At 43.8% G+C, this 15,016-nt stretch overlaps 1 protein-coding gene across 6 annotated transcripts in view; it reads left to right on the top strand.

Moving 5' to 3' along the window:
* LOC127478637 (phospholipid-transporting ATPase FetA-like) overlaps positions 1-15,016 on the top strand; it is a 91,264-nt gene that overhangs the window by 35,818 nt on the left and 40,430 nt on the right. For all 6 annotated transcript variants that reach the window (XM_051804605.1, XM_051804607.1, XM_051804602.1 and 3 more), the window contains 2 exons: positions 3,804-3,862; positions 13,419-13,532. In XM_051804605.1, the coding sequence (XP_051660565.1) occupies positions 3,804-3,862; positions 13,419-13,532 (173 nt within the window). The remainder of the gene's footprint in view (positions 1-3,803; positions 3,863-13,418; positions 13,533-15,016) is intronic.

The following is a 15,016-nucleotide window of genomic DNA, read 5'->3' as shown; positions in this document are numbered from 1 at the left end:
AAGTGACTGACACAACTGGATGTGCCCGAAGAAGGGGAAAAGCACATTTGCCTGCTAACATAGCTTTACATTAGTGTTTAGAGGGCTTGATGAAAACAGCCCACAGACAGAAACCAAAAAATGGTGATCTGAAAAATGGCTTAAAAATTAGGGATGCTGTGTTATCTGTAGGGTCATTGGAGGGAAAGGAGGAAGGATAGCAGTTCAATGTACTGAACAGCTTAGACGTTTGCTAATGCAAGAGTGAACAAACAGGAAGAACTAGATGTCTCAACACATCATTTAATAGGTGTAGCAGACACGTGCTGTGATAACTCATGAGGCTGGAATATTAATAGAAAAGAATAAAGCTAATTCTGTAAGGTTAACAGAGGTTTTCCTTGTATGACTGCGTGGTCTGAGATGCAGTGTGAAGAAAGAGATGAACAAATTGCAGAACTCTGAGTAATGCTACAAGGGTAAATAACACAGCCATTGCAAACCGAGAAGGGCAGTCTTCTGTGAAAAAAAAAAAAAATAGTTTTCCGAGAGGCAGGGCATGGTGGCAAATGAAGAATTCCAGCTGTGCAGAGACAGAGTTGGAGAGGAGCGTAGAGGAACCTGACTTGTTCAGTTGGCACAGAGTTTTGGTGCAGAGATGGGCAATTTTTTGTAGCTAGAGAGGAGGTTGTTCCAGAACTGATTCCCTCCAAAAGGGAGGGAATGGGAGGAGCTGGCTGGTCCTGTGAAAGCAGAAGGGAGTGTAAATAGGAATAATTATGAAATGATGGGATGATACTTAGGAAAAAGTGACAGTAGGAAATTGTTTGAAAATGACTTCAAGAAGGAAATCTTCAGTAAATACGAAGAACTAGTAACTGAGATCTCATGGGAAGGAATTCTAGGGTGGAGGGAGAATTAAACAGAGCTATCATTTCCTTAAATAATTGATATTAGGGGGACATATAATATTAATTGATCTTAAGAACACGTATGTTATTATTTGATATTAAGGGCACATCTAGAAGTTATCACCTTTCAGGGAAAGGCTCAGAAGGATGAGTAAAATGGTAAAATCATAAGCTCCACGTTTGCTTCAAGCAGAGGAAGGATGCCTCTAGAAGGTGCAAAACAGCTTGTTTTATCCAGGACAAACAGTGTGGCAAAGGCTCAACGTGAGAAAAGGCTATCAAGGACATAAAGGGCAATAAAAGTTGTTCTGTAAGAGTTAGGGTCTCTGGGGTTCCGTAACCCTTCTAGTAAGAGGAAGATCAAAGACAGTTTATGTCTGCTGCTCAATGCAAAAAAGCCTAGCAAATAAGCCTAAGAAATCAGAGGGGTTTTGTTGTGTTGTTTTTTTTTTTCCTTTTTTTTTTTTCTTTTTCTTTAGACATCTATCATAATAGTTGCCAAAAACAGAGGAGAAGGGGGGAGGTTTTGAGCTGCAGTAGAGAGAGAATGGGTTGGCTGTGTAAGGTAAAGTATGCCCAGGAGCACTGCTGCCTTTGAGAGTTTCTTGTGCACAGGCAGGCAAAGTTCTGGAGCCTGGGAAGAGAGCAAGCACAGCATCTATCTTGAAACAGGAGAAAAAGAAAAGCTGAGCAATTGTAGATAGATTGGCTTCACCTGAGTAAAGGTTAAAACAATCCAATGAACCACTTCAAAGTAATGAGAAGTGTGTGTGTGGGGAAGAGATGATTAACAGTCAGCAGTCCTGAAAAACTGCATCAAACCAAAATTAATTCTGTTTTAGTGGTAGCCAGAGGGCTATTGAAAAAGCCTTAGATAGCTGCCGTGTATCTTGACTGTCACTTGTGGCATTTTTGCAAGTAAATGGGAGATACATGCTTGATATAAAATCACAGTACAGTTACTGCCAGATTTTTCAGGGGAAAAAAAAAAGGCATTAACAATAGATATTGATGACTGATTATGAAACTTGAGAGATCCATCAAGGCTATATCCCATCCTGAGTCTGGTATTCAATATTTACTTCTACATCTTGGCTGACAGAATAAAGAACACACCTAGTACATCTGCGAATGGCACCTCGCTGGCAGAAGCTACGTGCACACTGAAAGACAGTGTTAGCATTGGCTACTTGGAGAAATAGTCTGAAACAATTTGGATGCAGTTTAGCCAGGAAAAATTAAAGATTTGCATTCCCTGATGAGGCATTGGCTCTGCCAGAAAGGATCTGCCAAAATGGATCATATTCTGAAGAGCCTCTGCATGCTGGCAGGGCATAAGGATATTGCTTTAAATTACTTCTAGGTGAATTCTTACATATAATATGCATTCTCTGCAAGGTAAGTGGAGTGTTCCTTGTGCTCTGGTCAGCTTTGGTAAGGCCTCAGCTGCAAACTATGGCCCATTTTGGCCACTGTGCATTCAGAGTGGGTTGTACTAGCTGGGAAGCCCACTGGAGTGGCAAGACTGATGGTATTACTGGCAGATTTATGCAAGAAGTGACTGAAGAAACTGGAGTTGCTTACCCTTGGGAAGACTACCATAAGGCATAACAGCCCTCAGCACATATGAACTCAGGTCACAGAACCATAGAATCCCTGCACAGGACAGTTTCAAGAATCACACCACATGCCTGACAGCATTGTCCAAACACTTCTTGAACTCTGGCAGGCTTGGTGTTGTGAGCACTTCCCTGGAGAGCCTTTTCCAGTGCCCAGCCACTCTCTGAGTGAAGAACCTTTTCCTAATATGCAGCCTAAACCTCTCCTGACACACTTTCATGCTGTTCCCTTGGGTCCTGTCACTGATCACCAGCAAGAAGAGATTAACACTCTCCCCTCCACTTGTAAGGAAGCTGTGGACTGCTGTGAGATCTCCCCTCAGTCTCCTCTTCTCCAGCCTGAACAAACCAAGTGACCTCAGCTGCTCCTCATGTGGCTTCCTGTCTAGGCCCTTCACCATCTTCATGGCCCTCCTTTGGATGCCCTCTAATAGCTTTTATATTTTTCTTATACTGTGGTGCCCAAAACTGCACACAGGACTCAAGTGAGGCTGCACCAGCACAGAATAGAGAGAGACAATTCCCTCCTTTGACTGTCCCTACTCTGTGTCCTTGGCAAGTAGCACAAGGAACTGAGGGAAATAAGAAGAGCACCTTTCACCATCCCAGGAGAGGATAAAACCTCCCTAAATTGAAGTAATTTTATGTTAGATAATGAAGAAAAAAAATCCCCCAGGGGAAGGAGACTGCAGTCCTAGAATAGGCAGTTTGAAGAACAGCCATCACTGGAGCTTTCTATGACAGTTATTGGAGTGACAGGTGAGACTCTGCCTTGAGGTAAAGGGTAGATTTGATGACCTTTTGATATCCCTTCCAGTAGTTTTTGATTTCATGATAGCTACGGTGGTGGTGTCCCATCTGTGGGATGATGCTCAGAGATGCACTTGTACTGGAGGAAGGGCACCAACAGTAGGCTGATGGCAATAGCTCCAGAGACTTCAGGGGGAAGAGATGGAGCAGGACAGGAACAATGAGCACCATTAGTTAAGTGGCAATTCTTACCTGAGAGTTTACAACCTGTAAAACCAGCACTGGCATTGCAGTGAGTTATGGGTAGAGGAGACTTGGCATAGGGTGTTATAGTGCTATAGGACCAGTCCACAGCTCTGCTCCATCCTCCTCTGTCACCACCCTCTCCAGTTCCCTGACATGGGGTAGTTGGCACAGGGCACAGATTCACGGTGCCGTTGCCTTTTAGCAGCTCTGCTTTCATTTCCTGATGCTTCATTCGTATCTGTATTGATTCCACTTGCCCTCAAGCATGTCTGATGCGTTTGTTTCTTCTTCTTTACAGAGGAAGAGAGACAACTTCAAGCAAACAACCGGGATTTTAATCTGCAGTTTGAATATGCTGTAAGTAACCAGCATCTGTTGTTTCATGGAGATGTAGTCACAGATGTGGCTGCATCTGCTTCACGTCTTGAGTGTTGTTTCCAGGGAGTGAACAGAACTACACACCAGCTGTGTATCTGCCAACCAGGCCAACACATGCCAGGTGAACCACCAGAAATGGATGGCTGCTGAGTCAGCCTGCAAAATGGGCAGTTGAAGGAGATCCGATCCTGGAAAAGCATGACATAGTGGCATTACACGCTTCCAGAAAATTATTTGTGAGTCAAAGCATTTGCAGGATCAGGCTCCAAAGCTTTTCAATAATGGAACCGGAGGGGGGGGACTTTACTGTGGAAATGTGTCTCCATTTAAAGTAAAACATGAAAGGAAATGTGTCAGTTCCTCAGCTCTTGGAGTGAAATCCCCTCTGTCAGGAAGGTTTTGAATCTGGCCCTTGTGGCTTCCTGCCAACTTTTTTGCCAACTCCTTAACAGCCTACTTAGGTTCACATTGTGCAGTTATATCTGTGACTCCAAGGAGCGCCTTGACACGGGCTGGCTGTGACCCAGATGTGCCAGACTAATGTGCCAGGGAGCTCCTTCAGCAACTTGATTTCTGAAGCATGTGCAACATTTGTTGATGCAATGTGAGGAGGAGGGCTAGCTCAACCACTAGACGTGTCCTGCCTGGCCCCAGGGTCATCCCCTCCAGGAGGCCATCCTGAAGCTGAATTCTTTCAAAGTGTTTGCAGCTGCCAGTTAATAGTGAAATTAATTTTGTGCATTTTTCTCCTCTGAATATCTGAATTCCAGTGGTGAAATTAATGATTCAGTTACTTACAAGTATTTTTCTTGGTTAAATCTGAAAAAACTCATCATTTTAGAACACTGTAACTTCTCATGAGGTCAACAGTCTGACTTGCCAACAGATTGGACTAATGGCAACATTAACTGGATGGTTTTCAGTGGTCACTTTTCATCCACAAACTACATAACACAGGTTAGAGTCTTCGAAGGTCCAGAGCTGCTGCATGAGTCCTGAATGTGAAATAGATGGAAGTTAATATATGTAAAGGACTATGCAATGTGAATGTCTTATCAAGACTGGTGATTTGAGACTGGGAAAGTGCACTTGATTTGCACAGAACCTGCCCATAGCATAGTGGGGTGGGTGTTACCACTACATATGAATTTGTCATCTTCCATTGAATGATTGCTATGTGCTGTAAGGGAGCAGGAAAGTAGGAGGGAGATGGGCAATGGTGTCAGGGTAGAGAGAACAAGCAACTCTTCTGGTTTCGAGCCTGTTTCTCTGAAAAGCCATTCATAAAACTGACTTTGCATGACACTGCTTCCCAGCTGATTGCTTACATGCCCAGGGATTTGCAAATAGCCACATTTAAGTAGATGACTTTAAGAACTCTTCAGAATTTCCATAAGTTTATGATTAGGTGTTCAAGTGAAGGCAGCCAAAAAGCTAGCTCAGTATAATCTGTTAAAACTTGGCAGTGAGTTTCAGTAATCCTGCCCCTCATATTAGTCAGCTCTGGCTCATGATTTCAGGAGTCCAGTGTAGACTGAGGCTTAGGAAATCCAGAAAACTGCCCCAAAAGAGACAAGCCTTCCAGTGGTAAGTGGATGGTGAGGTACTAACAGACCTTAGGTGGTGATGCAAGCACTGCCCTAACTGTAACAGCTGTACATCCTCTCCTGGGCTGCTTATTTCCAGTAAGTCCCGGCCAAAGTTCAGTTTGTTTAACCCTGCATTCCTGTGGTGTATGAAAAGGACTAACTTTGCTCATAAATTGCTTCAGATCCCATGCTATAGATTGCTGGATGCATCTGCAAATGCCAAAAAGAGAAATAGTCTCCTGGTACCCTCCCATAAACGTACACATGATGCTCCTAAAAGTTAGCTCTTCCAGGCAAAGGTCCGATTTGGGCCCCTTCCTAATGTTCAGATTTGTCTGAACATCATGGGGTTGCACTGCTAAGCACGTGGGTGTGGTCCAAGGAGAAAGAAAACCCACCAAGATCCAAAGGAAACTCACCAATATAACAAAGTATTTTAGACAGTAAAAGCTGCAGGAGTGAGGTTTAATTTACTTGGTAACTTACGGCCACATTAGCTGTAAAACCTATAGAACAGGTTCTTGTAACAATGCTAGATGAGGCAGTAAATGTTTCTTTAGGGTGAGGCAGTTACTGAGAAAGGCCAGTAAGGAAAAAGAAAGGGAAATGCAAACTGAGCTGTTGTGTATTGCCTTACTGCTGCAGCCGGGCTCCATGTCCCAGCTGGTGTGAAGGTTTGAGCCTTTCACTAAAAGGAGAGTCTCTATTATGTAGGCATAGATCAAAGTTACAGATATGCTTTGTCCTCCTTTAATCTCAGTGAGAACAGGGAAGTGGGAAAGTACAACCAGAGGTGGGTGTGTTGTCCCTGAATATCGCCATCCCTGGTGGGACTTTGTCCCTTCCCCATGCAAAGTTTACAGGATATCTGTGAAGGGAGAAGAGAGGAGCTGATAAAGACTTGAAAACTCTATTGTGTGTGACATCAGCTCTGGCAGCTGCTGAAAGCTGGCCCTCCTGGTATGAAGCGAGACTCCTGAATATGCTGAAACCAGCTTTGCAGGAACCTAATGCTGCCCTGTGGAAAGCCATGTCAGCCAATGCGTGCAAGGGCATGTCCAGATCCATCACACCAGAACTTGCAGAAAACTTCAGAGGGCAAATTCCCTTCCAGAGCTCATCAGAAAATACACAAGTTGCTAAACTGCAGAGTGTCCCTGCCATGCTCCTCCAGCCACGGAGCCTCTCTAGCTGAGCAGGAGGGTTAGAAAATAAAACTAAATTCAAAACAAAGTGCTGTGCAGTTAACTGGAAGGGCTGAGTGTGAAGGTAGGTACTACCCACCAGCTGACAAAATTAGTTAGGAATGACTCAGAAACCAAGTGTGAATGAGTGGCACGCAAAGGCACTTGGAACAGCACAAAAAAGGACTCAATATAGGTCAGTAAAAATGAAAAGTCAAGTCCTAATCCCATGTTTATTCACACTGCCAGTGGAAAGATCCTTCTTGAATTCAGTAAGAGGTTTGTCTGTGTAAATAAAGTGAAAAGCAGGGTGGCAGATGTGGTACAGAAAGATTTAAGGGCTTTAATCAAGGTTCTTATCTGAGTCAGTTTAATCTGTCTGCACTGTCCCCAGTCTGTCCGCACTGTCCCCAGCACAGCTACAGAGGGGACTGCCCATGTGGGTCCACCACGATGGGCTCTACATCAACATTCTTGAGAAGGAAATCTCTTCTAAAGGCTTTTAATGTTTGCTCTGATCCCAGTTCCCTTTTATTTCTTCACTTTCACATTGGAATTTAGCACAGCTGCACTGGGACGTCATGAAGGGCTGTGAAAACAACTTTGAAATTGACTTTCAGACAATAGGAGAGGAAATTCAGGGCCTATGAGTCAATGACAAATTTCATCTTGGATCGGGATTCAGGGTCAAACATTCCTTTGTCAGAACCAGCAGCAAGGGGGCCACTTGGACTCTGCTTCTGTTTTCTCGGGTCACCTGATAAAGTCTTTAGTGAAATAGGAGGGATGTATATAACTTCCTATGGCCAATACACATTGCCCTTGGCTGGATCACCAGCTGGGTTCTTATCTCTTTGAAATTTAGTCAGAGAGCAGGGAGCTCCAGTAGTGGATTCAGACTCTGCTTTTGAAGCACCTTCTCTGTTTGCATGCTTTGATCTCAGAAGGATGCCTTGTAGGTTATCCTCAAGGACCTTATCAAAGTGGTCAGGGTAGTGGCACCAGCTGCCCTGTCTTCCCATCTCAAGCTTCAAATGCCTCCCAGTGTCCTTCATGCTCAAGACCAAAGGGAGCATCGTCTGATCAAGTGACAAGTGGTCTGAGCAGCCTCTGAAGGAATAGATGCAGCAGCAACCTGCAGTGCTCCTGCATTTAGAAAGGTGTTAGCTGGATTCTTATAAAGACCAGCTGAGGCACCGCCAGGGAGCAGCCAGAGCAGGGCTGCCCTACAAGAGGGCCAAGCTGGGAGTGCGTGTGGAGGTGATCCCAGCTCAGGCAGAGCCCTCACTGACCAGGGTGCAGTCCTGCAGCATCTGGCTGAGGGAGACAAGGCAGGATGCTGGTAATGGGGCCCATCCTGACCATCCCAGACAAGGTGAGGTGATGAACCAGGTCCAGGGCCCACCTGGGGAGCCAGGAAGGAGCAGTAGTCTGTGTGACAAGTCCAAGGTCCATTCAGGAGGTAGAGCTGGATAGGTCTATCTGGAAAACTAGGACAGATGTCAGTCTGGAGAGAGGGACTCCTACAGTGTAGCTTAGGTGAGGATAGAAGGCTCAAGGCTGGGCTAAAATGAGCTCCTGTGGTTGTGGATGGAGACACCAGGTGAGGTCAAGGCCCTTAAGGCATATTACGGCCCTGATAAGCACATTAAGGTTGAGCTGTGCCAGATGTGAACTTCACTGAAGTCTGTATATTCTTCTTAGGACCAAGTCCTTCACTCTTCATCAGACTAGACCTCATGGGGACAAAACTCTGACCATACTAGCTGGGAATCTTGTTGTATGAGACCCTAATGAACAGAGTACAGTGGTAGGGAGTTTGCCTCCTTTGCACCACTCAGCAGTGCTCTGTCCTTCTCTACTCCTTCCTTCCAGGCAGCAGCTCCAGCTACTGAGCCAAGCCAGAGGGGAACACAGTGTAGTCAAAGAGGATGAGGTCCTGTGCTTGGCCCACCTGTGAGTAATGACATGAGGTTGTCAAGCCTTGGCACCTCTGTATCCTCCTTTGCACCACCATGATGAGGACACTCGCCACAGGGATGATTAACTGCTCAGTAAATGGGATAACAGCAGGCAGAAGGAACAACATAGGAAAACACAACCAGTGACCACATTTTCCTAGAGACTTTCCTGGAATACCAAATATGTGATGAAATCGTGAAGCTCATTTTATTAGTACTGCCAAGAGGGGGCTGAGGGGTTAGATATGTAAGACATTCCCATTGTTTCTGCATTAAAAGAAAAAAGAAAAAGAAAAGAAAAAAGGGGAAAAAAGACCAAAAATTGTGGTTTGGTTTTAGTTATTTTTATTTCTGGTGTTTGGCCAGTCTTTTACTCCTGGGAGTTTATTTTTTTACAGGGACCTTTACAGGGACCAGATTAACACCATTACATCCTGTTGGCCTTTCTCAGTCTTCTGTTGAGTTGGGGCTGCTGCCCACCATCAGGAATAAGGCAGTGAAATTTGAAGGCTTAAAACTGATCTGATCTGACTGTTCTGTACTCCCTGTGGAAACAAAGCCTCTGTGGCACCATGTACACTGCTACATGAGTTTGTTGAATATCTTCCTGAGCACATTCACAGCCCTACGGTCCCATATTCGCTTTATAGCATCTGCATGCTTTCCAGTAGTGCTGCTGCAGTCAAACAAAATGCCATGGAATTGTGCTCCCGCTGCCTCCTTGCAAGGCTTTATCAAAACACCTGGGAAAGACATTTCTGCTTCTCAGCTGTTCATCGGTCTGTACCTAGTGCTACACGGGTACCAGGGAAATTGCCACGTGTTGTGGCATAACACCTCTCTGTGGGATTGCTGAAGTTTTGCTAAAATTTGCTTTGGGCTAGTTTGTCCAGCTATTGGGAATCATTATTTCACTGAGGCAGGGGTATAAATTCAGAGGGTCAGTACCCTGCCATACCCTTTAGTCCCCCATAATCTAGCCACAAAAGCAGCAGCGTCTCTTATTTCCAGTGACTTTTGTGGCGAGGAGATGATTTGTTTGCTCAGCGAACAAAGGTAGGAACCATCTGCTGAGTTTTGCCTGCAGTCGGACGTCACAGGCGGGCTTCTGAAAACACCCCCAAAGTAACAGCTCATCCTCCAGATCTGGACTTGTGTAACTGTGGCGCGATGAGCACTATTCTTAGGGACAGCATTTTGGTGGAGTCACACCTCCAGGAGGTGTGAATCTAGCCCCTGAAAAGAGCAGATGAGAATAATCCCTCACCCACAGACAACGTTGCTCTGGTGTCAAGCTTCGCATCTGGAGAGCTTGAGGCTGACGGTGGGTAACCACGCTCAAACCTGTCCATTTAGGACACAGGTGCATGCAGGGACTGCCCTCAGAAAAGCAGAAGTCTAGGGCAAATCTGGGAGTAAGAGTAAAGCTCCCCATTCCCATCTTTGTGCTTAGCCCATAGAGCTGCTTTGTTTAGCTGTTGATTTTTATAAAACTATAGGAAAACCAGAAGTTCCGGTAAGGCCTCTCAACACCTAGTTGCTGTTAAAAAGGTTTTTCCTCTCCACGACTTTTTCTTTATGGGAGTCTCCCTCGCTGAAGGCAGAGCATGGGGAATGTGAGGCAGATGATGTATTAGAGGCGTTGCTTATAAAATGATGGCTGCATATGGATTATTTAACACACTGCGGTGCTGTAGGTTCCCAAAGCACCCCTCCCACCCCAGAGTCATGTTCTGGAACAGCTCAAAAGAGTAACAGGGGGTGATGGTGTCCAGCATCACATAGAAAGGTAAGATCAAGAGCAAAGATGAACTGAGATTTCCCTGTAGTCGACCAAGAGCCTGAGCTGTCAAAGCACACAGCCCTGTAGTGTTCCATGAAAACATAAATGATACCTGAGAAAACTGGACTTGTTCCTGGAAAAGAGAAGGCTTCAGGTTGACCTGATTTTGGCCTCCCAGTAACTGAAGGGACCCCACAAAAATGATGGAGAAGGACTTTTATAAAGAGCATGTAGTGCCAGGGCAAGGAGGAATGACTTCAAACTGAAAGAGTACAGTTAGATTAGATATTAGGAAGAAATTCTTTGTCATGAGGGTGGTGAGGCCCTGGCACAGGTTGCCCAGAGAAGCTTTGGATGCCTCGTGCCTAGAAGTGTGCAAGGCCAGGCTGGATGGGGCTCTGAGCAACCTGGTTTAGTGGAAGGTGTTCCTGCCCGTGGTAGGGGGATTAGAACAACACGATCTTGAAGGTCACTTCCAACCCAAACCATTCTGTGATTCTGTGATACTTTGCAGGGTGTTCAACTGTATCCATGACGTGGGAATGGAAAGCTTTGAACTGGAAAGGCTGAAGGTTTCCCTAGTTTGTCATTATAATTTACCATTGATATTCTTTTAGCCCTTGGGGTCCATGAACAAGTTATGTGTTGAATTAGAAAGCTTCATAGTAGTTATGAGGGGTTTTTTCAGGTGATTAGTTTTAATTATAGATTCCAGAACAATGAGAAAATCCATGATAATACTCCCTGTCCTTATTCTGAGGTCTGAAGTGTTCCAGTGTCCCAAAAGACAGTGTGTGCCCAACAGTATCATGATCCTGAACAACTACGGAGAATACATTGGATGTCCAGATTCCTGTAGTTAAGCATTTGGAAGCTGTTATGTCTGGGGTTTTTACCATGCCTAATGGCAATAGGAAACAAAGTGAATGGCTGTGGTTCATTCGGTGGTTTTCCTGACGTAATTAATGGACAGAAATAGAAGACAGGATTTGAAATAAACCACTCCCATTCTTTTCTTATTCCCCTCTGAGATTTTTGCAGGCAAAGATCTATGAACTTTATCTGAGTGTTTACTGAGTAGTTTTTCCCATGTTGTATGTGACCCTCTGAAATCTGTTGATGCACAAAGGTCAGGTCCTCTCCACATACTTTTTCCTGCAGCTACTGTTTTCTGTTTCATTTTTTTTTATTTTTAAAGTAAATGACCGTAATACTTTTCTTCAGAATAGTGGGCAGGGAGGATATTTAGATCCAGTTTTTATTAAAAAATCTGCTAGACTCTGTGTCTGGTGGACACAGTCATGTCAAGCAGTTTAGTTCTCAGTATGCTGGGTTTGAAGAGGATGCTGCTATTCCTTTGCTTCTGTTTCAGCAGTGTCCATGAAGGCTGTCTGCAACACATATCCCATGGTAAAGAATTTTGAAATAAACCAAATTGAACTATGTGTCATGACACAGAGTTAATGACACTTGAAGGTGGCTATGCAATGCCAGAAGAGAGGCAATATTGTTTATATGATGATTTTTGATAAATATCCTTTCTTGCTGGAGTGCGATCAATGGGAGGATTTCTCTAGCTCTTCCATGAAGAGTGTTTCCATTTCTGCCCTTTTAGAGACTTATTCATTCAGCTTGTCCTAGGGATAAAACATGAAGTTAATGCTGAATAACATTGCTGTACTTTGTGTCTGAGCATAAAGAAATCCAGTAACTGCCTAAAATGGAGTAGCTTCCCCCCTACACAACTTACACTGGTAATCTTAAGTAATTGATTTAGTGGTGGAAAAATGCTGATGTGTGCCAGTGTAGATGTTGAGATCGTGGATTAACGCCGGGATTAGAACTGGGCTGTGATTCATACTTAGTAACTTCTGTCCTCCCACCAGTTAAGCAATATCTAAAGGCTCTTACAATATTGCAATCACCATTTTCACTTCTGTTGAACCAGCAAACCTATTATGGAATGACAGTGCACTTCATATCTGCCTCCTTGTGCTGTCATACCTTAGGTTACCTGGGAGGGGGTTAATAGGGATCATCTGGAGAGCTTCAGGGGGGGTGGGAATTTTAGATGTGCTGGGAACAGATGACATAAATCCTTCCAGGACTAAACCTGAATGAGTGCCTGTTAAACTTTGTATGAAAAGAAAGTCTAGCATCGAAAACTGAAGGGACAGCCCAAGCTGGTGGGCTCAGTATGGTGGATTGAGCCTGACTGGCTGGTATCAAGTATTGCACCAGAGTTCTCCGAGCTTTGCAGGAGAAAATGCCCAGTTCATTAATCTAGAGCTTGGGTCTTTGGTTTGCAGAAGACAGACAGGGGAGCAACTGCTTCTTGTGGATGGAGGGGCCATCTGCAATTAGAAAAGGAAACTGGAAATGGGGAACAGAGCTGAAACTCGCTTGCTGAAATAGCGAGTTCTGGTGTTTGTGGCTGTTTGCAAAACACCGCATTCAGGTGATCTTTGTGGAATAGAAACAAGCCACCCCTTGAAGTTGCTGAGCTGAAAGGTTGCTGAATCAGCCAAAAATAATAATAATGTCGTATTCTGCTCATGAGAGGACCTTTAGCTCCTGTGGAGTTGTCCAATTGATGTGTGCTTCAGAGTCTCAGGCAAACTGCAGATGGTTGACCTGGCATGTGTTTTCTAACACTGCTTTGTAGATTCTGACAACAAAATTGTTTGTGTGCTGGTTACAGTTCTTAATTTTATTTGTGCATGTGTAAGAAGACTATTAATAAAGTGCAAATGTATCTCTTTGTGAGTAACTATATGTACCTGTATCAGCACTGGCATAAACTGAGCATCATGTTTTCACCAGTTCCAAAAGGAATTCTCTGTTTATCCAGGCTTGGCATGATTGTGTGGGGGAAAAGGAAACGTTTTTTGAGCTACTTTTGGAAACAATGCTATTGCTAAATATAAGCAAGTAAAACACAGTTGAAATGTGTTGTGCTGTAATTTTGTTTCCTGTTTTACCAATCCTACTTATTTTCCTTATATTTTTTCCTTACAGAACAATTCAATTAAAACATCGAAATACAATTTCTTCACTTTCCTGCCTCTCAACCTGTTTGAACAGTTTCAGCGAATAGCCAATGCCTACTTTCTTTTCTTGCTGATTTTGCAGGTATGACTTCCCTGTGCTGTTTCCAGCAGCTTGTGTTCTTTGTTATCAAAGCCAGTCTATGTTTGACAGATGTAATGAAGAGCAAGTTATATCCCTGTTGTGAATTAGTGTCTTTGTAAAACCTTATAGGAGATAGAAAGTAGGGCAGAGAAAAAGCAATTTTGTCTCTTAGCTTTGCATATGAGGATTTGAACTAAATGAAGAAAAAAATTTAATTAAACTTTTCAACAAATTGTGACACTTTTTCATGTCGTGTCCTACTGTCCCTTTGTGTCTACATCTGACTGCTCCTGGCTGTCCTCAGATTTGCGTTACTTATTCCTTCTGTAGTATAAAGCCAAGTTGTCTCTTCCCAATAGATTTTAAGGCAGATTCCATTGACAGTCTCAAAGGCAACAGCAAGAAGAATAAATGTATAACCTATGCTGTTTCCCTGGGCGGGAAGGAGTTAACATCAGGAAGGCTCAATGTTGTGGGTAGTTCGGATAAAGGGGAATATTGCTGCTCCCTGCTTCAGGGTGAGGAAGGTGTCCAATATGGAGTGTCTCAGACACTATTGAACCCTGTGGATCACAGTGGCGTTAAGTTGCACCTTGCTCATTGCTGCTGGTAATAATACTCTGCCTGAAAGCTGAACGTACTGGAGAAATTGATACCAGGATTTCTGACCCTTTGCACTTTGCTAAAATACAGCAGTGCACTCTGTTATTGTTGAGTCATATCAGAGCACACATTATCAGGAAAAAGGGTATAATTTTGATTGTGTTTCATGGATGATATTTTAAATTTGGCCATTCCAGTGCACAGAAATTTGCAAAATAACTCATTTCAAATGCTTTTTTTTACAATTTCAGCTCAAAAAAAGCATAGGTAAAATGTGGTCAAGCCTGCAGAAAACCACATATATCTTTGCTTATTTGTGGGGAATGAATTTTGGAAATTTCAGTGATAGTATATTTTTCAACAAACTGGTGAAGATGCCTTTTCAGCCAAGCTGACAGTACTGTTCCTATGTTGTTGTACTGCACTCTAGCTGTTTGTCTGTCAAATTCATACTGTTTCACACTATTTGCCTTAAATTATTTCACTGTGTGTTTTGCTGAGCTATCTAGAAGAGAGCACACAGCTTTCTCTTGACATCAAGGTAGTCTAAAGAGGGCAGACATTAGTCTGTTATATCTACATATTGCTCCATTTAATTTTTTCCCCTCACGCCATCCTTGTGGCACTGGGTGTATCAATTCCTTCACTGGGAGTGGATGTGATGTGTAGGCTGTGGGGACTCTTGCCTGCCTACTCCTTTGTCACAGACCAGTGGGACATGCATATTGCCAGTTAGGTGATGTGAAGTTTACTTCAGCAAAATGTTAAGAGTTACTGAAACAAAGAACAGAAGCTTTTGAAGGCTCTGCACAGCTGTTTTTGCTCAGATAGCTCTGAGTTCCTCACAGCAGGCTTTGCTTGCCCATGTCAGTATTTCCAAG

Source organism: Manacus candei, unplaced genomic scaffold, assembly GCF_025592945.1.
Source record: "Manacus candei isolate 608988 ecotype Guabito, Panama unplaced genomic scaffold, ASM2559294v1 h1tg000061l, whole genome shotgun sequence".
NCBI classification, from domain to species: domain Eukaryota; kingdom Metazoa; phylum Chordata; class Aves; order Passeriformes; family Pipridae; genus Manacus; species Manacus candei.
Note: the sequence above shows the minus strand (reverse complement) of the source record. Positions and strands in the feature narration are given on the sequence as shown.